The sequence below is a fragment of the Rhinatrema bivittatum genome, chromosome 6 (genome assembly GCF_901001135.1).
Source record: "Rhinatrema bivittatum chromosome 6, aRhiBiv1.1, whole genome shotgun sequence".
Classification (NCBI taxonomy): Eukaryota; Metazoa; Chordata; class Amphibia; order Gymnophiona; family Rhinatrematidae; genus Rhinatrema; species Rhinatrema bivittatum.
Window position 1 is genome coordinate 104,781,601 of NC_042620.1, and position 23,352 is coordinate 104,804,952.

Genomic DNA, 23,352 nt, shown 5'->3' on the forward strand with positions numbered 1-23,352 from the left:
AGAGGAGAGGGGAAAAGATAGGAAGGTTAGATGGGATAGAGAAAACTGGGGAAGCCCTACTTGCGTTGCTGCACGTAATTTGGAAAATTCACCTCCCCCCGTGTGTGCCACCTGCATATGCGTTTGGATGGCCATTGTATTTTATAATATGCACGTGCTTATAAAATCGGCGCGTCCATGTGTGAGCATCGGGAACCCGCGCACATGGATGCTCATGCACTCCTTTTAAAATCAACCCCTTAGTGTATATAAATCAATTGAATGGTGTTTCTCATCCATAGAATATGGGTGCACTGTGAGTAGTTCTGGAAAGGATGGGTTTTCATCTATTCCTGAATGCAGTAGAGAAGGGAAGAGGAGATTGTTCGGATCTATCAGTAGGTTAATTATCATCTCAAGGAGATTCAAGTAGAGAAGGAATAAAAGAGATGTTCATCAAGTACTGTGAGCAATAAGGAGAAGAATGAAGAACTTCAGGAAAGGTAGAAGTTGTTGGACTTTATATCATCATCAAATTGACTACAAAGGATTATATTTTATCAAGAGAGGGGAAGCTTACAGACTGCCCTATCATTGATTGGAGAGGAATTTATTAATTGGAATTAAATTGAACTATCAATATAAATCTATTAAAAAGGAGCAAGGCAACAAATCAAATTAAAAAATTAATGGGTAGATTTTGTAAGTTGCGCATAACCCTTCATTTTTTGCATGCGTGTTTTTTTTAAATCAGGCCTTAAATGTGTAACATCATATATTGAAACAACTAAAATTGTAAAGAATGTACATCAATTTCATCACTCATCAGTAAAATTTATGTTAAAAACCATTCCTGTTTGCAGTATGAGTATTGCTGCTGAGATCATTAGTGCTGTTTACAAGAACTTTAATTTTGAATTTACTAAATGCGGTGCCCTGAGCCTAGAAGAGAATTCTTTCTCCCACTCAGGAAATCATGGACAGTAAGTTGAATTAATATCAATGGAAAGATTTGAACTGAAAAGACTGTGTTAAAGGTGTGGTTCCTAGGGTCTCTATCTGGAACTGTTAGCCCTGGGGTTACATGGATTTAATTCCAAATTTATATTCCATATTGGCACCAGCTCTGAAAGTGGAAAAAAAATGTGGTTGGATAGATGGTGAATTGGACCTTGCTCAGAGGCTTAAGGAAATAATTGTCTATTGCTATTGGAATTTTTTTTTTAGTCCTCCACCTTCTCTCTGTGACCATCAGACTGCCCCATGCACAAAATCTTCTGTCTTCTGTTTTTTTTCATTCATTGGTAAACCCAAGACCTCAAACCCACAACCCTGGGTTTATTTAATTTGAATCTCACACAATGATTTATCACAATATTTATTCTTCTGGGATACCAGCAGTCAGTCAACAATAGAAATCACAAATGACTGAGCCACAGGATTACACTTACTTAAAGAGATAAACAAAAATGTGCCATCCTGTTCTGCAAAACCATAATCCCCGGTATTGGCACGTGCCAGGGAATTAAAATTAGGCTGCAAGTACATACATTTGTACTTGCTTTGATGCAGATGCAAATTCATCTGCAGAAAGTCTGCTTTGGGCTTTCAAAATGAAAAATCCTTGCCAATTGTCCCTCTCTCAACCTAACCTCATCCCTTTTCCCTCCCTTTTCTGACATGAGTAAAACTGCCTGAACCGTACAGTAAAGGGGAGCAATTTTCAGCAGGGCCCTTCCCATGGATAAACTATGGTATACCCAGGGAAAGCTTTGAGTATTGCCTGCAAGATGACTTAGCATATTGGTTCTCATATGTTGAGTATTGCTTGGGAGGTTGGACACATTCTATGACTTCCTGTACATTTTTATAGGGGTACAATCTCAAAAATCCATTTGGGATTTTTTCTTTTCTACCCGTGATTATATAATAGGTTAAGGTTTGATTACTTTCCAAATGAGTATATTGATTTCTGCATTCCCAGTTGTCAACTCTTTCTACAGGAAATTGTACTATTTTTCCAGTCTCCCTCCTAAAGTAAATTTATTCCAATGCATTTCAATGGAAGATTAAGATATCTCCCATAGTTACAAACTTAACATCGATGAGCACAGAGTGGCTGAATTTTCAGACAGTATTCTCACTAGTTTTAGTCACCCCTTGGTTTATTACAAAGCTTAGTGGTAGGATAAGGGAGAGAGCATTAAATTAAGTATGAGTTTCATAAGAACCAAAAAGGAAAATGACAATGCCTAGAATGGCCTACCAGCAGAGGTAACAGAGGCCAGCCTATATGTAATTTAAACATGCTTTGGACTGATATGAAGAAAAGTGGTAAGAAAAGGGTTGAGAGGTTAGGAAAAGACTTGGTGGGCTGGAGGGGAGGAACTACTTTTGGTATAAAATTGGAATATTAGAAATGCTACGAGAACCTGAGAGGATGAGAACTGAGCAACTGAGTGAGATAATTGGACCTTATCTGATGTCATTTACTATGCCACTATGTTTTGGTATTTAATCTCCCTCTTCAGCTTTTTTAAAGTTATTTTTTACTTGACAGTTTCCTTCTGCTTTTTTTGGGCTTTCAGCTCAAATGAATCAAGGCTGGGATATAAATAATAAATAAATAAATATAGAGCCATGATCCTTCATTTGCAACCATCCAGGGATTTGTCCCCTATTTTTAATCCTCTCCCAAATTATGTTAGTCCGGTCATTGTAACAGTCCTCAACCAGGGACCATACACCAATGTTCCTTCTCGAACTCTCCAATCATGTGTCCTAAATCTAGCCATTATGTTTTGCCATTGTGTGATATCTATGATGCCCTCTCTCCAGGAGCTATGAACATGGCTTCCACTTCATATCCTTCTCCAGCCAAACCAGGGAATACAAAATCTGTCCAAAGGTAGATTAACACCTAACATCACTAGAATCAATGATATCTTCTATAAACCATACCACTCATTCAAGTACCATTACACAAAAGAACCGGGTATCACCTTTCACCTTATATGTGCTTGCATATATAACCATGACTTCCAAGTAGGAATCATTCTTTCAAGACTTTCTTTTCTTCAAACTTGTATTTAAGAGTAAAGTTTACTTACTTTTAAAATGTCATGCCCATGCCCGACATGATATTGCGTTTTGAAGCCTTCATGGGCTTTCTTAATTTATTAGGAAGTCACCTCTTCTCATTCTAGTTTACTCTTCCATTTCTACAATGTCTACAAAGACAAATAGAAGGTTTTAAATGGCCAATTTAACCAATTATTCTACAGTTTGTTAAACAAGTACTTAATTCTGATTGGAATTCACTTTTTAAAACAGCCAATAAAAATCTTCCCTTTTTACTCTCATTTACCCCTTTATTTCAAGAAATGAATGCAAATGTAAACAAATGATTTAACGTGGCCAGCTGAACTAATCTCTCCATGAATAATTATATAAATACTTTACTTGATCCTCATTGTATATTTGCATTTCAGAGTCAGCCAACAACATATTTCTTTCCTCCATTCTTGTACAGGGAGCCAAATGTACTATGTTATCAAAAAAATTTAGAAAGAGATACTCCAGTCAAATTCCGTATTCATTCCTGTAGGATGAAGTGAATTCAAATGATAAATCCATTCTTGTACTCTCCAATGCAAAAATTGTTATAACCATAACATTAAATTCATATTAATGGATATACAATAGCCTAAAGGAAATTATAAGAGATATAAATCAGACATAAGGAAAAAATAAAACAAAATTTTTTTTCCCTCCCCCTCCCACCACTCTATGGTATGGGTGGATGATAGCTAATGCCTACATCAGATTAAAAGCAACCCCCACCCCCATCACCACTAATGGAGCATATCTTCTCACTTTTATACCTTTCCACCACCACCACCACCGCCACTAATGGAGCATATCTTCTCACATTTACACCTTTCTAAGAGTTTCAAATATCTCAGTACTGGGCCTCAATGTACTTAATTGTGCCCCATAAATTGGCTGGTAAATATTCTATCTCTATCAACCTGATGATTACAGCAATTCAGGTACTCAATAATGCAGAACAAGGTTTTCTTCAGTTGGCCAAAATAACCCTTTTCTCTGCCATTAATGATTTTTAGTTCAGAATAACTCCCATGAGAAAGGGAAGCCAGCAAATATAAGGGCATAAATTCTTGGGTATACAGGTAGTGTAGCCCTTGTAATACACTGAACAAATTCAGTAACCCAGACCACAAATTTTGAATAGTAGGACAAAAGTTGAAGATATGAGTTAGATGTCCTCTATTTACAATGTTTCCATTATTTACTAGAAAGGCATGCATTAATAGCTTTTAATCTTAAAGGAGCATGATAGGCTCTCATTAAAAATCTATACTATTGCTCAAATACTAGTGGAGATAAAACACTTCCAAATACTTCCCTAATTCTTAGATAAGGATGTGCATTCATTTCAAATGAATGCGTAAAGTGCAACAAATAAGGCCATTTCTGTTTCATTCAAATTGTGGAATTTGTTGCCAGAAGAGATGGTGAAAGTAGTTAGCATAAACTGGGTTTAAAAAGGGTTTGGACAAGTTCCTGGAGAAAAGTCCATAAATCACTATTAGTCATGTAGACCTGGGAAAGCCATTGCTTATTCTGGCTATGAGCAAAAAGGATAGACCTATTCTTTGGGTTCCTGCTGGGTACTTGTAACCTGGATTGGCCACTGTCAGAGACAGGATGCTGCGCTTGATGGACCTTTGGTTTAAGCTAGTTTGGTATTTCTAAAGTTCTTAAGTTCTTAAGGCAGCGTAGTTTTACCAGAGGAAGTTCTTGTCCAACAAATCTGATTGATATTTTTGATTGAGTGACTAGAGAATTAGTTCAAGAATATGCATTGGTTCTGATTTACTTGGATTTCAACAAAACATTTTGTTACTGTCCCACATAGAAGGCTCATCAATAATAAGAACAGCCTATGAGTGGGTCCCAGGATGATACACTGATAGATGACATAGGGTAGTGGTAAACGGAATTCACTCAGAGGAGACAAAAGTGATTATTAGAGTGCTTCAGTGATCAGGATTGGATAAGTTCTTGGAGGAGAACTCCATTACCTGCTATTAAGTTCACTTAGGGGTAGATTTTGAAAAACTGCGCGATTGCGTACTTTTGTTTCCGCAGCAGGCGCAAACAAAAGTACGCTGGATTTTATAAGATACGCGCGTAGCCGCGCATATCTTCTAAAATCCTGGATCGGCGCGCACAAGGCTGCTGATTTTGGGCAGCCGGCGCGCGCCGAGCCGCGCAGCCTGCCTCCGTTCCCTCCGAGGCCGCTCCGAAATTGGAGCGGCCTCGGAGGGAACGCTCTTTCGCCCTCCCCTCACCTTCCCCTCCCTTCCTCTACCTAACCCACCCCCCCGGCCCTATCTAAACCCCCCCCTACCTTTATCCATGGATTTACACCTCCCAGAGGGAGACGTAAATCCACGCGCGCCAGCGGGCTGCTGGCGCGCCGAGACCGGACCCGGGGGCGGTTCCGGAGGGCGTGGCCACGCCCCCGGAACGCCCCGGCCTGAAACTACGCCCCCGGGCCCGCCCCCGAAATGCCGTGCCCCGTCCCCAAAACGCCACATCATTCGGCCCCACCCCCAACACGCCCCAACACGCCCCCTTACGAAAACCCTGGGACCTACGCGCGTCCCGGGGTTCTGTGCGCGCCAGCGGCCTATGGAAAATAGGCGCGCCGGCGCACAAGGCCCTGCTCGCGTAAATCCGGGGGGATTTACGCGAGCAGGGCTTTGAAAATCCGCCCGTTAGAGAATAGCCACTGCCGTTAGCATGGTAACATGGAATAGACTTAGTTTTTGGGTACTTGCCAGGTTCTATGGCCTGGATTGGCCACTGTTGGAAACAGGATGCTGGGCTTGATGGACCCTTGGTCTGACCCAGTGTGGCATTTTCTTATGTTCTTATGTTCAGTTCTGGTGCTGGTTCTGTTTAATATCTTTGGGGCCGATACAATAATCTTCGTGGAAACTGGGTGCTGATTTTTCAGCGCCCGCTTTCTTAACGCACGCATGGCGCCCGCTTTCTTAACGCACACATGGCGCCCGCAAGGGGGGCACCATGCAACATGTAAATTAGGGGGTCACGCTAGGAAGGAGGCGCAAGGGTCGCTTGCGTGACCTTAGCGCATCCTTGCTATTGCGACCTGCCATGGCTGCCGGTTATAAAGACCGATGCCGGTAAACTCGGCCTCAGTTTTCATAACCTGCCTGTCTGCCTGTAATGAAAATGGCCGCCGAGTTTATCGAGTTTATCAAGTTTATCAAGTTCTCAGATGATCTGAAGGTTGGAAACCAGTGTGCAAGGCTATGACTTGTGTTGAAGGGATGCTAGGATGCATAGAGAGAGGCATAACCAGTAGTAATTGGACGTGATGACACCTCTTGTACATGTCATTTATGAAGAGACCTTGCCTGGAATATATACTGTGTTAAGTTCTGGAGGCCACATCTAAAAAATAATAGAGATAGGATAGATGTGGTTCGGAGTACGGCAAGAGTCTGCACAAAAAGACATATGAATGAGACTTGAGGAATTAAATTTCTATACCTTCAAGGAGAGGAGAAATAGGGGTGAAGGGGTGATATAATACAGACTTTTAGATATCTTAAATATATTAAAAATGCACAAGAAACAAACCTTTTCCAGTAGAAAGGAAGTTATAGAACTAGAGGCCATGATATGAAGCTCCAGTAAGATAGACTCAGGAACAACGTGAAGAAATATTTTTCACAGAAAGGGTGGTAGATGCCTGGAATGACTTCCTGGAAGAGTTGAGGACAAATAAGGTAACTGAATTCAAAAGGGCAGGAAAAAAGACACAGGGAATCCCTAGTGCAAGAGTATGGAAATAAAGCATGGGGGTAACCTGCTTGAGTAGCAGTTGCAATCCTCGACACCTTGCTGGGAATACTGGATGGGCTATTTTGGTCTATCTGTCGCCATTTCCTATGGTACCTTAACTGCTCCCCCCGATATCTCATAGCCTGCTCTCCCACCACAGGAAAAGGCAGTGATTTACAACTCCTTCTAAGCTCCCTAACCCCAGCATCTGCGGAACATAGGATGTGCTCATTCTACAATCCCTCTCTTCTCGCTGAGCACAGTACCCTGAGGCATGGCTTATCTTGGAAAACATTTTCAAAGCATCTGCATGTTTTTCCCACTTATTTTTTGATTTAATTTTCCAGGTTGATTTTAGGGGCCTTTCTTCAAAAGAGAGTTGTGAATATTGCCAGGAGATTGCACTTGAAAAGGGGAAATTTGACATCAGTTATATCATGTAATTTAAATAGCCAACTCTTTATTGTTGCCAATGCCTTTGTATTAGGGATATGCAGCCAATTAACATACAATTTTAGCAGTATGAAAAAATTACTGTAATATGGGCTTGCGTGGGGGGTGGGGTGAGGGGATAGCCAATATGTGAGAGAGATGTGAGGATTCACATGACTCCCACTAATAATCTGAGCGGTCCTTTTAAGAGGTGAGTCTAGCTGCAATAATTTTAGGATGTAAGATCCCATGAGTATCAAGGAAAGATATGGAATTGATGAAATCTGAAGTTAGCGAGGAGGAGAGGAGGAAAAGCCAGAGCACAACTCGGAGCTCCAGTAAAAAGCTGACCAGTGCCCTCTATCAGGAGTTTTTGCAGGGCTTAACAGTTTCCAAATTTTTTTCCCATGACTTTGAACAAGGTCAGTAATTTGGAATCATAACTTTTGAAATATACTAGAGAGCTATCTCAAGAACTAATAATTATTGGCAAAATAATAGTCTTTTCAGTGTAATTTTAAAAAAACATAGATTTTGGTCATAGTAGTACTGTATCTTAGTCACTGCACACTAAAGCAAATATTTTTTTAAAAGATCAAACCGAAACACTTAAATATAAAGCTAAATTGTGCAAATAAAAGCTTGTGATTTCATCTTTTTACAACTCACATACTGTGCTTGTACAAGTCATTTTAGTGTCTTAAATGTTGTTTCCGAGAATATTGCAACAAGAGATTTACAGCATCTAAGAGCTGGCTGTTATTGATTCCAGATGTGCCTTTGGATGCAGGCATGGGTTTATATTGGTTCCTGTACTGCTACGTTAAATGTTTGTCGTAAGCAGTTCTAACCTACTACAATTTACCCATTCAGGGATCAGCAAAGAACTTAATGGCACTTGTAAGGTCCTATATAATTATGATGCTCAAAGAGATGATGAACTTGGTTTGCAAAAAGGTAAGGCATATTTTAAAATCCATTGTTTTAAATTATACATAATTTTGGAGGTAATGCAATGGCTTCTGATATGGGTTGTAGTTCAGTTTATGTAAAAATAAAAACCAATGAATTAAATTTTCTATAACCTACAAAGTAATAAGACAACTGACTGTATGTGTGTGTGTGTTTTCTTATTTTCATACCAAAAATACAATTTGGGTTTTTTTTTCACTGGGGGAAGGACTATTTTCAAGAGTTTTGCTGTTGATAGTCATTGGGATATTTGCAGTCTTTTCTGAAAAAGGGACAATTTATTTATAAAACTTTTATACCATCTTCCTTGATCATAATGCAAAGCTTGAGGCAATTTGCAAAGGTCCATATGTGTTCGTGAAAGCTCATATACACTGACTGCATCTTTGCATAAATATGATGTTGTCCAAAAAACAATAATCTGGTCTGCTTCTGGCCCAAAATGACTTCTGAAACTCTGCCCTACAGAGACTGTGTCTCCAAGCTATGGCGCTGAAGTCTGGGAGCAGTATATAAACTGGAGCAAACTGATGAGTCTGGTACTATTTATTGCAGTTACAAAACAGTGCTGGAATAGTGATTGCTTGTTCTGTGCCTTCATTATCTTAAAGGCAATATTTCAAAGCCCTTTCTGCAGGTAAAAGATAAGCATTTTACTCTTGGAAAACAAGGTTTTAAAAATTGCTCAGTCTGAGGGTAAAACAACATGTGTTCTCTTACCCTGCATTCTCAGGGCCAGGGAACTGAACATGTAGTTTTGATTATTCAAAATGATGCAATTTTATTTGTGCCCAAAAATGATGCATGGAGAAAGAAGGTGCAAATCTCTGTGCATAATTTTCTTTTCAGTAATAATAAAAGCAAAACTTCAGGTGGAGTTTTGCTTGTTTTTAGTGCAAACTCTGTGGGTTAAAGTACCCAGTTCCCCTACTTTTGATTATTTACCCCATCATGAATAAGAAAGCAGGGAAAATATGCAGCATTAGCCAAATCAAGGAAAAGGGGAAGTTATAGCACTAAACATTTCCTAATACAATGAATTGAAGTTTTTAATGCTGCAGGGTTAATTAGTGCTTTACATTTACTGCTGGTGAAAAGCAGTAGCAAATAGGTTAGTCCCAGGGCTAAAAGGCTTGATTGACTTTGATCATTTTTCCCACCTAACATATGAACATAAGAAATGCCATACTAGATCAGACCAAAGGTGCATCAAGCCCAGTGTTCTGCCTCTGACATTTGCCAATCTAGGCCATAAGTACCTGGCAGGATCCCAAAGAGTAGGTCTAATCCTTTTTACTCATAACCAGCTATATGCAGTGGCTTTCTCAAGTCTGCCTGGCTAATAATGGTTTATGGACTTTTTCTTCCAAGATTTTGTCTAAACCCTAAAAGCCCAGCTACACTAATTGCTTTCACCACATCTTCTTGCAACAAAAAGGTGCGATCTCTGATTTGTTTTAAATGCACTATCTGTATCCTTCTCCATTGCAATTATATCTTTTTTGAGATGCGGCGACCAGAACTGTATACAGTATTCAAGGTGGGGTCTCATCATGGAGTGATACAGAGGCATTATGACATTTTCCATTTTATTCACCATTCCCTTCCTAATAATTCCCAACATTCTGTTTGCTTTTTTGACTGCACGGCACACTGACCGACGATTTCAAACTGTTATCTAGATCTCCTTCTTGGGTGGTAGCACCTAATATGGAACCTAACATAGAAACATAGAAATGACGGCAGAAAAAGACCGAACGGCCCATCCAGTCTGCCCAGCAAGCTACGCACTTTATCTTTTTTTTTTTAATCTTTTTCTCTCACCCACCTGTTACTATTGGCTTCCAGTACCCTCCAGCCCTAATTCCCCTCCACCCCACCACCAATGTAGAGAGCAGCGCCGGATCTGCATCCAAGTGAACATCCAGCTCAATTAGGGGTAGCAACCGCTGCATCAAGCAGGCCACACCCCTGCCCCATACTCTTACCCACCCCTGTTTGTTTGTTTTTTTTTGGAGATGGCAGCCCTCCATCCTTCCGCTCCATGAAGGTGGAACACCAACCACTGGCCACTGGCATCCCGCTCCGAGAATGCCTCTGTGGCTACTGCCGCTCCATGCAGTGTTTTGCTGCCTCCTCTTTATTCACGTCCTCTAGACTTGATGGACCCACAGTGTTTATCCCACGCCCCTTTGAAGTCCTTCACAGTTTTAGACTTCACCACTTCCTCCGGAAGGGCATTCCAGGCATCCACCACCCTTTCTGTGAATAAATACTTCCTGACATTGGTTCTTAGTCTTCCTCCCTGGAGCCTCAGCTCATGACCTCTGGTTCTGCTGATTTTTTTCTGATGGAAAAGGTTTGTCGTAGTCTTTGGATCATTAAAGTTTTTCAAGTATCTGAAAGTCTGAATCATATCACCCCTGCTCCTCCTTTCCTCCAGTGAGTACATATTTAGATTCTTTAATCTCTCCTCGTATGTCATCCGATGAAGACCCTCCACCTTCCTGGTCGCCCTTCTCTGTACCACTTCCATCTTGTCTTTGTCTCTTTGTAGATACGGTCTCCAGAACTGAACACAGTACTCCAGGTGAGGCCTCACCAAGGACCTGTACAAGGGGATAATCATCTCCCTTTTCTTACTCGATATTCCTCTCTCTATGCAGCCCAGCATTCTTCTGGCTTTTGCTATCGCCTTGTCGCATTGTTTCGCAGACTTCATATCATTAGACACTATCACCCCAAGATCTCTCTCCTGCTCCGTGCACATCAGCCTTTCCCCCCCCATCGAATACAGTTCATTCGGATTTCCACTCCCCATATGCATGACTTTGCACTTCTTGGCATTGAATCTCAGCTGCCATATCTTCGACCACTCTTCCACTTTCCTTAAATCCCGTCTCATTCTCTCCACTCCTTCCGGCATGTCCACTCTGTTGCAGATCTTAGTGTCATCCGCAAAAAGACAAACCTTACCTTCTATCCTGTCCGCAATGTCGCTCACAAAGATATTGAACACGACCGGTCCCAACACAGATCCTTGCGGTACACCACTTAAAACCGCTCTCTCTTCAGAGAAAGTTCCATTTACCATCTCACATTGTCTTCTGTCCATCAACCAGTTTGCAATCCAGGTCACCACCTCGGCACTCACTCCTAAGCTTCTCGTTTTATTCACCAGTCTCCTGTGCGGAACCGTATCAAAAGCTTTGCTGAAATCCAAGTAGATGACATCGAGCGCTCTTCCTTGATCCAGTTCCTTGGTTACCCAGTCAAAAAAGTCAATCAGATTTGTCTGACAGGATCTTCCCCTGGTGAATCCATGCTGCCTCTGGTCCATCAATTCTTCCGACTGTAGATACTTCACTATTCTCTCTTTCAACAGTGACTCCATTACCTTTCCCACCACCGAAGTGAGGCTAACCGGTCTGTAGTTACCAGTCTCCTCTCTGTTCCCACTCTTGTGAAGCGGGGCCACCACCGCTCTTCTCCAATCACTCGGCACCATTCCCGTTTCTAGGGATCTATTGAACAGGTCACACAGCGGACCCGCCAGCACATCTCTGAGCTCCCTCAGTATCCTTGGATGAATCCCATCAGGCCCCATGGCTTTGTCCACTTTCAGATTCTTTAGCTCTTCCCATACATTTTCTACTGTAAAAGGATTTTCATCTATACCACTTCCCTCCAGTTTCTTGTTGTGTAGAGATGGTCCTTCTCCAGGGTCTTCTTTAGTGAACACAGAGCTGAAGTATTCGTTTAATATTTCTGCCATTTCTTCATCTCTCTCCACACATTGATCATTTAGACCTTTCAATTTCACTATTCCACTTTGGACTTTTCTCTTTTCGCTGATGTATCTGAAAAATGTTTTCTCACCATTTTTTATCTCCTTGGCAATCCTCTCTTCCGCTTGACTTTTTGCTAACTTGATTAATTTCATTGTCTCCCTCAGTTGAATCAAATATTCTTCTTTGTGCTCCTCCCTTTGGGATCTTTTATATTTCTTGAATGCTGTTCTTTTAGCTTTAATTTTGTCACCCACCTCCTTTGAGAACCAGATAGGTTTCAATTTTCTTTTGCTTTTCTTTGTGTAACATTGTGTAACTATAGCATGGGTTATTTTTCCCTATATGCATCACCTTGCACTTATCCACATTAAATTTCATCTGCTATTTCGATGCCCAATTTTCTAGTCTCACAAGATCTTCCTGCAATTTATCACAATCTGCTTATGATTTAACTACTCTGAACAATTTTGTATCATCTACAAATTTGATTACCTCATTTGTCGTATTTATTTCCAGATCATTTATAAATATATTGAAAAGTAAGGGTCCCAATACAGATCCCTCAGGTACTCCACTGCACACTCCCTTCCTTTTTTTTTAATATTTATTTTATTATGCATTTCAAAATACAAGACAGCAATACCGCATGTCACAGATTGGGTAAAAATAATATTACAGGAAATTTTCCATTCATACACTATACTATACTCTTTAACCAAGGAAATATATATAATACAAACTTTTTCCAAAGAGATAATATAGTTTGGAACAAAACATAAACTAACTCCCGTTATAAAGTAATAGGAGATCCAAGATGTAATTTGAGCAAATTCAAAGCATTTTTTAACTAAAACAATAGCAGGTAAGCAGTGTATTTAAACTATTCCCTGTAACTGATCTCAGCAAGCTCTAGGTAATTTTGCATCAATAAACTTTCGTAATTCAAGCGGTTCTAAAAACACAAACCTCTCACTTTGGAATTTAACCACACATTTACTAGGGTAATAAACCATAAACTGAGCACCAAGAGTTTTCACTTCTTGGCCCATTGAAAGAAATTTCTTCCTGCGCACTTGTGTGGTTTTGGTTATGTCAGGGTATGTCCAGACTTTCTGGCCCAGAAACTTTTTATCTCTATTTTTAAGAGATAACCTCAATATTTTATCTCTATCAGCTATGTTTGCGAATTTCACACATAACGTTCCCCGTTGTTCAACTTGGTCAGTCATACTCTGTTCGAGAAATGCAGTGATATTTTCCATTTCTTGCTGTTTTTCTTCTACTTCCACCTCTTGATCTTTCTTTTCCATTTTTCTTTGACTTATAAAGAAAATCTTCTCCATTATTGGTGTTTCTGTTGGAGTTAACATTAGAACTTCTGATATATATTTTTTATACATCTCGTAAGTGGATATCAATCTAATACTAGGAAAGTTTAGTATCCTGAGATTTTTGTATCTGGCTTGATTTTCCAGTGTCTCAATTTTCCTAGAGTTTGCATTATCTCCATATATCAACCCGACCTGGGCTTTTTCAACAATTTCCACCCGATTTTCAAGGGCTTGGAACTTTTCTTTATGCGCTGATAATATCGGATCAATCTGGGTAACGCGATTCTGCATTTCTATCAGCGTTTTATTTGTTATCTCAATAGATGATTTTAAATCAACAAGGGCTGCCCATACATTTTCCAAAGTGATGCTGGACGTTTGTGAAACGCTTGAAAATAGTTTTTGACTCACTGTTCTCTCCATGCAGACTCCCTGCCTCTCTCCTGAGGCCTCTGCACGTCCTTTGCCTTCCTCCGGTGTTGAAGTCAGGGGGCGTCCATCCCCTCCGTTCCTTGGGCTCACCTCCTCTCTCATCGGACTTCCCTCGAAGGAGTCTGGTAAGCCTGGCAACTCCGGCCTGACTCCCGTTCCCAAGTCCGAGAGCGTGGTGAGTCCGGGAGGCAAAGGTTTAGAGGGAGCCCCGGGGCTCAACGAGATGTCTGGGCCTGGTGGCGTCGGCGTTTGCTCACCGTCAGCGCTCACAACGGCCGCTTCTCCCGGGGTATTAACGCTGCTTGGCAAGAAGAAGTTCCCAATTGATAGCTGAGTTGAAGCGAGAGTCTGGGCTGTCGGGGTCTCTACCCTGATTCTCGCTTTTATTTATTTATTTATTTATAATTTTTTATATACCGCCGCTCATCAAAGATATTTCTTTTAGTATGTGGCATTTTTTTGCGGAAAATCTTTCAGCTCGGGAGCACACCTCTTGCACGTCCTGCTAGCAAGGCGCCATCTTGGATCCCCGCACACTCCCTTCCACTGAGAAAAATTGTCCATTTAATCCTACTCTATGTTTCCTGTCTTTTAGCCAGTTTGTAATCCATGAAAGGACATCGCCACCTATACCATGACTTTTTACTTTTCCTAGAAGCCTCTCGTGAGGAACTTTATCAAACGCCTTCTAAAAATCCAAGTACACTAAGAACATAAGAACATAAGAAATTGCCATGCTGGGTTAGACCAAGAGTCCATCAAGCCCAGCATCCTGTTTCCAACAGAGGCCAAACCAGGCCACAAGAACCTGGCAATTACCCAAACACTAAGAAGATCCCATGCTACTGATGCAATTGATAGCAGTGGCTATTCCCTAAGTAAACTTGATTAATAGCCGTTAATGGACTTCTCCTCCAAGAACTTATCCAAACCTTTTTTGAACCCAGCTATACTAACTGCACTAACCACATCCTCTGGCAACAAATTCCAGAGCTTTATTGTGCGTTGAATGAAAAACCATTTTTTCCAATTAGTCTTAAATGTGCTACTTGCTAACTTCATGGAATGCCCCCTATTCCCCATATTATTCGAAAGTGTAAATAACTGAGTCACATCTACTCATTCAAGACCTCTCTTAAAGACCTCTATCATATCCCCCCTCAGCCGCCTCTTCTCCAAGCTGAACAGCCCTAACCTCTTCAGCCTTTCCTCATAGGGGAGCTGTTCCATCCCCTTTATCATCTTGGTTGCCATTCTCTGTACCTTCTCTATCGCAACAATATCTTTTTTTAGATGCGGTGACCTTTATCCACATGTTTATTAACTCCTTCAAAAAAGTGAAGCAGATTTGTAAGGCAAGACTTGCCTTGGGTAAAGCCATGCTGACTTTGTTCCATTAAACCATGTCTTTCTATATGTTCTGTGATTTTGATGCTTAGAACACGTTCCACTATTTTTCCTGGCACTGAAGTCAGGCTAACCGGTCTGTAGTTTCCCGGATTACCCCTGGAGCCCTTTTTAAATATTGGGGTTACATTAGCTATCCTCCAGTCTTCAGGTACAATGGATGATTTTAATGATAGGTTACAAATTTTTACTAATAGGTCTGAAATTTCATTTTTTAGTTCCTTCAGAACCCTAGGGTATATACCATCCGGTCCAGGTGATTTACTACTCTTCAGTTTATCAATCAGGCCTACCACATCTTCTAGGTTCACCGTTATTTGGTTCAGGCCATCTGAATCATTACCCATGAAAACCTTCTCCGGAATGGGTATCTCCCCAACATACTCTTTAGTAAACACCGAAGCAAAGAAATCATTTAATCTTTCCGCGATGGCCTTATCTTCTCTAAGTGCCCCTTTAACCCCTCGATCATCTAATGGTCCAAATGACTACCTATAGGCTTTCTACTTCGGATATATTTTTAAAAGTTTTTACTGTGAGTTTTTGCCTCTACGGCCAGCTTCTTTTCAAATTCTCTCTTAACCTGTCTTATCAATATCTTACATTTAACTTATTTATTTATTTATTTATTTATTTATTTCATGCCTTTTCTATACCGGTGTTAGTGTGTACATCACATCGGTTTACATCATAACAAAAGCTTGGAAAATACATTTTAACAGGGAACAACATGATAAGGGCCGGGAAATGCAGAGAGAGGCATAGAAATATAGAGCAACTGGCAAATGGTTCTGAACCTAAGTAGTTATAAGATCTTAGCGTAGGTTCTTAACATAGTGAACTATTGGTTCATATCATGCTATATAACATCATATTTGCTTATTATATACATTATGTACAGGAGTGCAAAAGATTACAGATTACAACGGTATTAGAGATGATGTCGGGCTATAGGGCTGGGGGAAGGCAGATTGTAGCTAGTTAGGGAATGCCTGAGTAAACAACCATGTTTTTAGTTGCCAATGCTTATGCATTATCCTATTTTCTTCATTTGGATCCTTCCAATTTTTGAATGAAGATCTGTTGGCTAAAATAGCTTCTTTCACCTCCCCTTCTAACCATGCCGGTAATCGTTTTGCCTTCTTTCCACCTTTTTTAATGTGTGAGAATACATCTGGACTGTGCTTCTAGGATGGTATTTTTTTAACAATGACCACGCCTCTTGCACACTTTTTACCTTTGTAGCTGCTCCTTTCAGTTTTTTTCTTACAATTTTTCTCATTTTATCAAAGTTTCCCTTTTGAAAGTTTAGCATGACAGCCATGGATTTGCTTACTGTCCCCCTTCCAGTCATTAATTCAAATTTGATCATATTATAATCACTATTGCCAAGCGGCCCCACCACCGTTACCTCTCTCACCAAATCTTGTTCTCCACTGAGAATTAGATCTAAAATTGCTCTCTCTCTCTTGTCGGTTCCTGGACCAATTGCTCCATAAAAATGTCATTTATTCCATCCAGGAACTTTATATCTCAAGCATATACCGATGATACATTTACCCAGTCAATATTAGGGTAATTGAAGTCTCCCATTATTACCGCACTACCAATTTGGTTAGCTTCCCTAATTTTTCTTAGCATTTCTCTATCAGTCTCACCATCTTGACCAGGTGAACGGTAGTATACTCTTATCACTATAGTCTTCCCTGACACACAAGGGATTTCTACCCATAAAGATTCAATTGTGCATTTCGTCTCATGCAGGATGTTTAACCTGTTGGACTCAATGCCATCCCGGACATAAAGCTCATAGTAGCTCATTTTAAAATTGCACTTGAATCTGCCTACTATCCATATCGCAACACTCAATGATTCACTTATCCAGTGCTAAAATAGTGAACCCAGCATAGCACTAGACAGCGCTAACGCCAGGCTGCACAATATTGGGATGGTACATCAGCCTCTTTGTGTCTATAATAAATATGTCCTTGTCAAAACTGAACAGCTATATAATAAAAAAGAAAATTACTTGACATTAGTAATGTATGCTGCCAAGATCTAATCTAGCACCAGTAGCCACAAATCTATCTGTACAAAAAAAGCAGAAGCCCCTCACCTGAAACATCAGGAATAATCTAAGGAAATATTTTTTCTCAGTAAGGCTGGTGGCTGCAGGGAAAAGCATCTCAGTGGAATTTAAGAAAGGATGAGACAAGCACAGAATATCTCTGAGGGAAGGAAAGGTCTTGTAAAGCTAACAAGAAAGTGAGGATTGGGAGACTGGATGATTTTTAATCTGCTATCATTTTCTTTGTTTCTGTGAGTGTCGTGTTAATGTGGTGATGTTTGGAGGTGGGACAGGAAGGGTAGTGTAAAGGAACACCTTTTTATTCCTCGCATAGCACATTATATAGTTTCATTTGTTCTATTTCTGGACTTCCATTAAATTACATTTTCTTTATTTCATTCCTCTCGCCAATGCAAACCAAGAATTAACATGATGAGAGCTGGTGAATCATACATACTGCAATTAGAACAGTGGTAGTGGCCTTTAATTGTATGCAGATGTGTAATTCACAAAACAGAAGTAAGATTTATATCATGTATGCATTCTCTCAACAGGTGACTTACTTGTTATTGACAGCAAGAATGATGATGGATGGTGGTGTGGAACCTTAAAGGGCAAGAGAGGTTATTTTCCAGCTACCTATGTGGAAGAGTTGCCATCTCAAAGAGACATGTCATCACAAGCCTAAAGAAATTTTGTAGCGGCTTTTTAAAACATTTTTAAAACAACTTGACATTATTATAAAAGTATGACTCAGCCCTTAATGTTGCTGGCTATGATTTTCCTCAGTGAGTAGATGAGAGAGCCAGTTTCCACCAGCGTTGGCTGGTGGGGATAGGCAAAGTCTACCTTTTAATGTTCCTCTCTGTTCCCTTACTTTTTAACTTTTTCACATTTGTAGCCAACATACTTTGCTATGAATCTGTAAAAGCCTTATTCTCAAACAACTGTACATCATAAGTGTCCGATGGGGTATCTGCTTTACATTTTTAACTGGTTCCTATCTTCCTGATGCTTCTGGTCACCGAGTTATGTTACAACAAGTCAGCTATTTACATTTCTGGGATAGGCTAACCTGCCTGAAAGATGCACATGTGCAAAAGCTTCCTGCTCCTTTGCTGTATATCCACTAGGGGGCAGATTATAACTTTGGTGTGTGCACAGGAAGAGCTTGAGAACCAAACTCTGGTAAAGCATGGTGATGCCCTGTGAGTGAAGTTAAGGGTTGTTTGTGAGAATTCATTTTTTTTTTTGTCTGCACAGTCATAGACTGAAGGGGTGAGAATGAGGATTCCATGCTTGAGGAAAATGTCAAAGTAGCCCCTAACTGCCTACACTAATACCTAAACCTCACCATCCAGTTAAGTTGATAGCCGGTTAGTCAGTGGGCAGATTCAGGTAGTGCTGTTTATCTAGTTAACTTAACTGGATAAGTAGTGATATTCGCTTTTATCCAGTTAGGTTAATTGGATAAGTTAGATCTGCCGTAGATCTGATTAAATAAACTTGTACGTGGAGATTCAGAAGCATAGCCGTGCCAATGTAATTTAGCCAGATAAGTTATATCCGCCTAAGGGGGCATTTATCAAAGTGCTATTGGCGTTTTCGTATGCAAAAAATGCCTTTAACACATGTGAAAACGCCATTAACGCGTGCGAAAGCTCCAAAACGCTTAGTGCGATGCAAATGAGAAAAAGGGGAGGATATTGGGGTGGGAATTTTGGCCAAGTGGGCTGGGTTCACAGTTTTGCGAAGCCATATCGCACGGCTTTAATGCAAATTTTAACTACACATTTTTCATTTGCATATACCCAGGTAGTCCATCAAGCTAGGTTGAGTGAACATTGCACAAATCTCATCTTTGGGTGAGTTTCCTCACTCTGAAGGTCCTCAAATCTTCACAAGAGAGCACTGTTCTGTTTGTATGTCTCACTTTGAATACCAAAGTGGCCCCTAACCCCTACACTATTACTTAAACCTCACCTCGAGTTACTAGGTGGGCCTCCCATAGAGATATAAATACCTATCTAGTGTGCGGGCACTATAGTTGCTCTCTCTCTCTCTCTCTTCCTTCCCTGCATTCCCTTCTAGATACTTTGTTTTGGAATATGGTAGGCGTGCCTATTTTGCATAGGCCGCCGGTGCGCGCAGAGCCCCGGGACGCGCGTAAGTCCCGGGGTTTTTTGAAGGGGGCATGTCGGGGGTGGGGCCGAATGACGCGGCAATTCGGGGCCCGGGGGCGTGGTTGAGGCCTCTGGACCAGCCCCCGGGTCTGATGACGGCGCGCCAGCAATCCGCTGGCGCGCGTAGATTTACGTCTGCTTCTAGCAGGCGTAAATCTAGGGACAAAGGTAAGGGGGGGGGGGGTTTTAGATAGGGCCGGGGTGGTGGGTTAGGTAGGGGAAGGGAGGGGAAGGTGAGGGGAGGGCGAAAGAAAGTTCCCTCTGAGGCCGCTCCGATTTCGGAGCGGCCTTGGAGGGAACGGAGGCAGGCTGCGCGGCTCGGTGCACGCAGGCTGCCCAAAATCGGCAGCCTTGCGTGCGCCGATCCAGGATTTTATAAGATACGTGCGGCTATGCGCGTATCTTATAAAATCCAGCATACTTTTGTTTGCGCCTGCTGCGCGAACAAAAGTACGCGATCGCGCTTTTTAAAAAAATCTACCCCTGAGTGTAGCATATTTTATTTATACACACAATATTCCGATATTTATTCTCTGTGATAAGGTTAGGGCATTTCCTGAGAAGTGTTTTCATAGTTTATGGCCAAAGTTAAAACTTGGTTAATATAGAATAGATTATCTTTAAATGTGCAGAAAACTACATTGTTTTGGTTGGGAAAGAGCCCCTTAAATGATAATCAGAACATAAGAAGTTGTCATACTGGGTCAGACCAAGGGTCCATCAAGCCCAGCATCCTGTTTCCAACAGCGGCCAGTCCAGGCCATAAGTACCTGGCAAGTACCCAAACATTAAATAGATCCCATGCTACTAATGCCAGTAATAGCAGTGGCTATTCCCTTTGTCAGCTTGATTAATAGCAGTTTATGGACTTCTCCAGGAACTTATCCAAACCCAGCTATATTAACTGCCTTAACCTCATCCTCTGGCAATGAATTCCAAAACCTAATTGTGCATTGTGTGAAAAAGAATTTTCTCCAATTTGTTTTAAATATGCTATCTGCTAACTTCATGGAGTGTCACCCAGTCCTTCTACTATCTGAAATAGTAAAAAATCAATTCACATTTACCTGTTCTAGTTCTCTCATGATTTTATAGACTTCTATCTTATCACCCCCTCAGTCGTCTCTTCTCCAAGCTGAACAGCCCTAACCTCTTCAGCCTTTCCTCATAGGGGAGCTGTTCCATCCCCTTTATCATTTTAGTTTGCTTCTGTCTGTTTGGAAGGTGCCTCATTACCTATTTTATCTGACATTTGTAGTCTGGGAGTCATCTTGAACTTGCAGATGATCATGAGGCCACACATTTGCTATTTGGCAAAAGTTGAATTTCACAAATTTAAAATGTTGAAATCTATGAAGCTCTTGTTGCCATCTGAATTGATCAGAACTGTTCTACAAAGCACTTGCTTTAGATCATCTTGATTACTGCAGCAGTTTGTGAGTGGGCCTCTCTCAGAGGCTTATACATGTGCTACAGTTGGTATAGCATGCGGCTGCTCAATTGCTGAAAGGCAAAACAAAAAGAAACCATATGACACTAGTTTTGTGAGTCTTACCTTGGTTCTCAGTTAGGTGGTGGTCTTTGTTTAAATTATTTGTGATAACGCATAAGTTATTATACTATGAATATTCTTATTCTGTTAAAAATAGACTTCAATGGTCTACACCAAGGCATTTTGTAAGAATATAGAACATAACTAAAGCTAAGCTATTGAAGATGCCTGCTATATAAACCTATGGACATGAGTACGCATGAGCTAGAACTTTTTCATTTGCTGCTCAAATGCTGTGGAATATATTACCAGCAAAGCTTAGGGAGAAGAATGATCTAAAATTGCTCAGGAAGCAAATTAACAGGGTCATTTATCATTTTGCGATCGGGTCTTAACGTGCACGTTAAGGCATTATCACGCGCATTAATTCCCTAACGCATGCAATAAATAATGCAATGCAAATGTGTATGCAAATTCCACATTGAGTATTCCAGTGGGGAGTAGATGGGGTAGAGTTAATGGAAATGAGGGTCGTTAACGTCCGATGCGATACTATTTTTCATTGCATTGTGCTTCTGATGGTCTTGTGTTATGGCAAAAATATTTTTAGTGCACGGGGGAGGAAAGAGAGAGAGAGAGAGAGTCAATCTGAAACTATATATGTACCATTGTAGAGAGGCACTTTGAATTAGAGTAGGTTTTGGGAGGTTAGGGGAGTGGTGTTACAGAAATATTTTGATGTATTCATAGTAAAATTGACATCACTAAATATTTGTAGTCATTATAATGGATGAAAAGTATAACTACAGGAGTAGATTTGTACAAAGAAATACTCCTCTAGTGAAAAAAGGGGCGGGGTGTGGATGGTCCAGGGCGGGCGGGAGCGGGGTCAGCGTCTCCTGGACAGCAGCCATTTGCTGCTGTGTCCCAGATCGTGTGCCGGCAATCAGCTGGCACATGCAACTTGCGCCTTCCTGGAGGCAGGCGCAAAAGATAAAATAAAGATCAGGTGGGGGCTAGAGTAGGGCTAGAGGGGAAAAGGTTAGGGGAAGGGGTGGGAAGGTCAGGCTAGGGGGAGGGAATGGAGGAAGCCAGCGTGGCTCGGCGCGCACAAGGTGCACAATTGTGCACCCTCTTGTGCGCGCCAACCCCGGATTTTATAACATGCGCGCACCTGCACGCTCATGTTATAAAATTGGGCGAATATGTGCGTGTGCCATGCCGGTAGCGCACGCACATATAGGCCGCATGCGCTCCTTTTAAAATCTACCCCAGTATGTTTAATGTTGTCTGTTTTGTTTTAAATTGTTGTACATGTTGATTTTATGATTTCAGGAGAGTTTTATTTGTGATCTGCATGGGACGAATGTTTTAGAAATTGCAGAATGTTAGCTTTTAAATAAATAAATAAATTGAGGAAGACAAACAGCTATGCAGGGAGTGCACAGTGATTGCCTGAGGAAGGAGTAAGCAAATAAAATAGATTAAGATTAAGGAAGCTAACAAACCCCCTCATTTATCAAAACACGCTAAGGTGTTTTCGCGTGCGTTAAGGGCTTATAACATGCGAAAAGCCCCGTTAATGCATGTGATAGCACCATATTGTATGGTGTGATGAAAATCTGAAAAAGAGGAGGAGTTAGGTTTACTATTTTGCAAAGCCCTATTCTATGGCTTTAATGCTGATTTTAGCTACAACATTTTCAGTAGTGTTAAGCCATGTGATAGCTTGCATCACCTGTTGTGGATGCTGGTTTTGAAGCTCTTAGAGACCTACCCTAGCTATCAGGAACCTCAGGAGTGAGAGAGAGAAGAAACCAGCCATAATGCCCTCACACTAGATAGGTATTTCTCAGGTAGAGAGTCCATCAAGCTAGGTTGAGAGAACATTGCACAAATCTCATCTTTGGGTGAGTGTCCTCATTCCGAGGGTCATCAAATCTTCACAAGAGAGCACTGTTCTGTTCGTACGTCTCACTTTAAATGTCAAACTGGCCCCTAACCCCTACACTAATCCCTAAACCTCACCTCGAGTTACTAGGTGGGCCTCCCATAGGGATATAAATACCTATCTAGTGTGAGGGCATTATGGTTTCTCTCTCTTTCTCTCTCTCTCTCATCCCCCCCAGCAGTAACTTAGCTCTTCACATAGGTATAATTGCAATAAAGTGCCTATTAACATTCCCCTTTTTTCTATCGCAGGCGATATTTAGTGCATTTTGATAAATCCAGGCCAAAATTACCAACACAGTAATGATGGGTGATTTTAATTACCCCAGTATTGACTGGGTAAATGTCACATCAGAGCACACATGAGAAAGATTTGCATCCAATGGGAGGCAGTGCATGCAGGTCTTTCTCA

General features: G+C 41.0%; 1 protein-coding gene across 1 annotated transcript in view; it reads left to right on the plus strand.

Moving 5' to 3' along the window:
• Window positions 1–19,006, plus strand: part of NOSTRIN (nitric oxide synthase trafficking) — a 104,690-nt gene extending 85,684 nt beyond the window's left edge. Inside the window, exons 14-15 of the mRNA XM_029607899.1 lie at window positions 8,188–8,271; window positions 17,870–19,006. Of these exons, the coding sequence (XP_029463759.1) occupies window positions 8,188–8,271; window positions 17,870–18,003 (218 nt within the window). The 3' untranslated portion in view covers window positions 18,004–19,006. The remainder of the gene's footprint in view (window positions 1–8,187; window positions 8,272–17,869) is intronic.
• The last annotated feature ends 4,346 nt before the right edge of the window (window positions 19,007–23,352 follow it).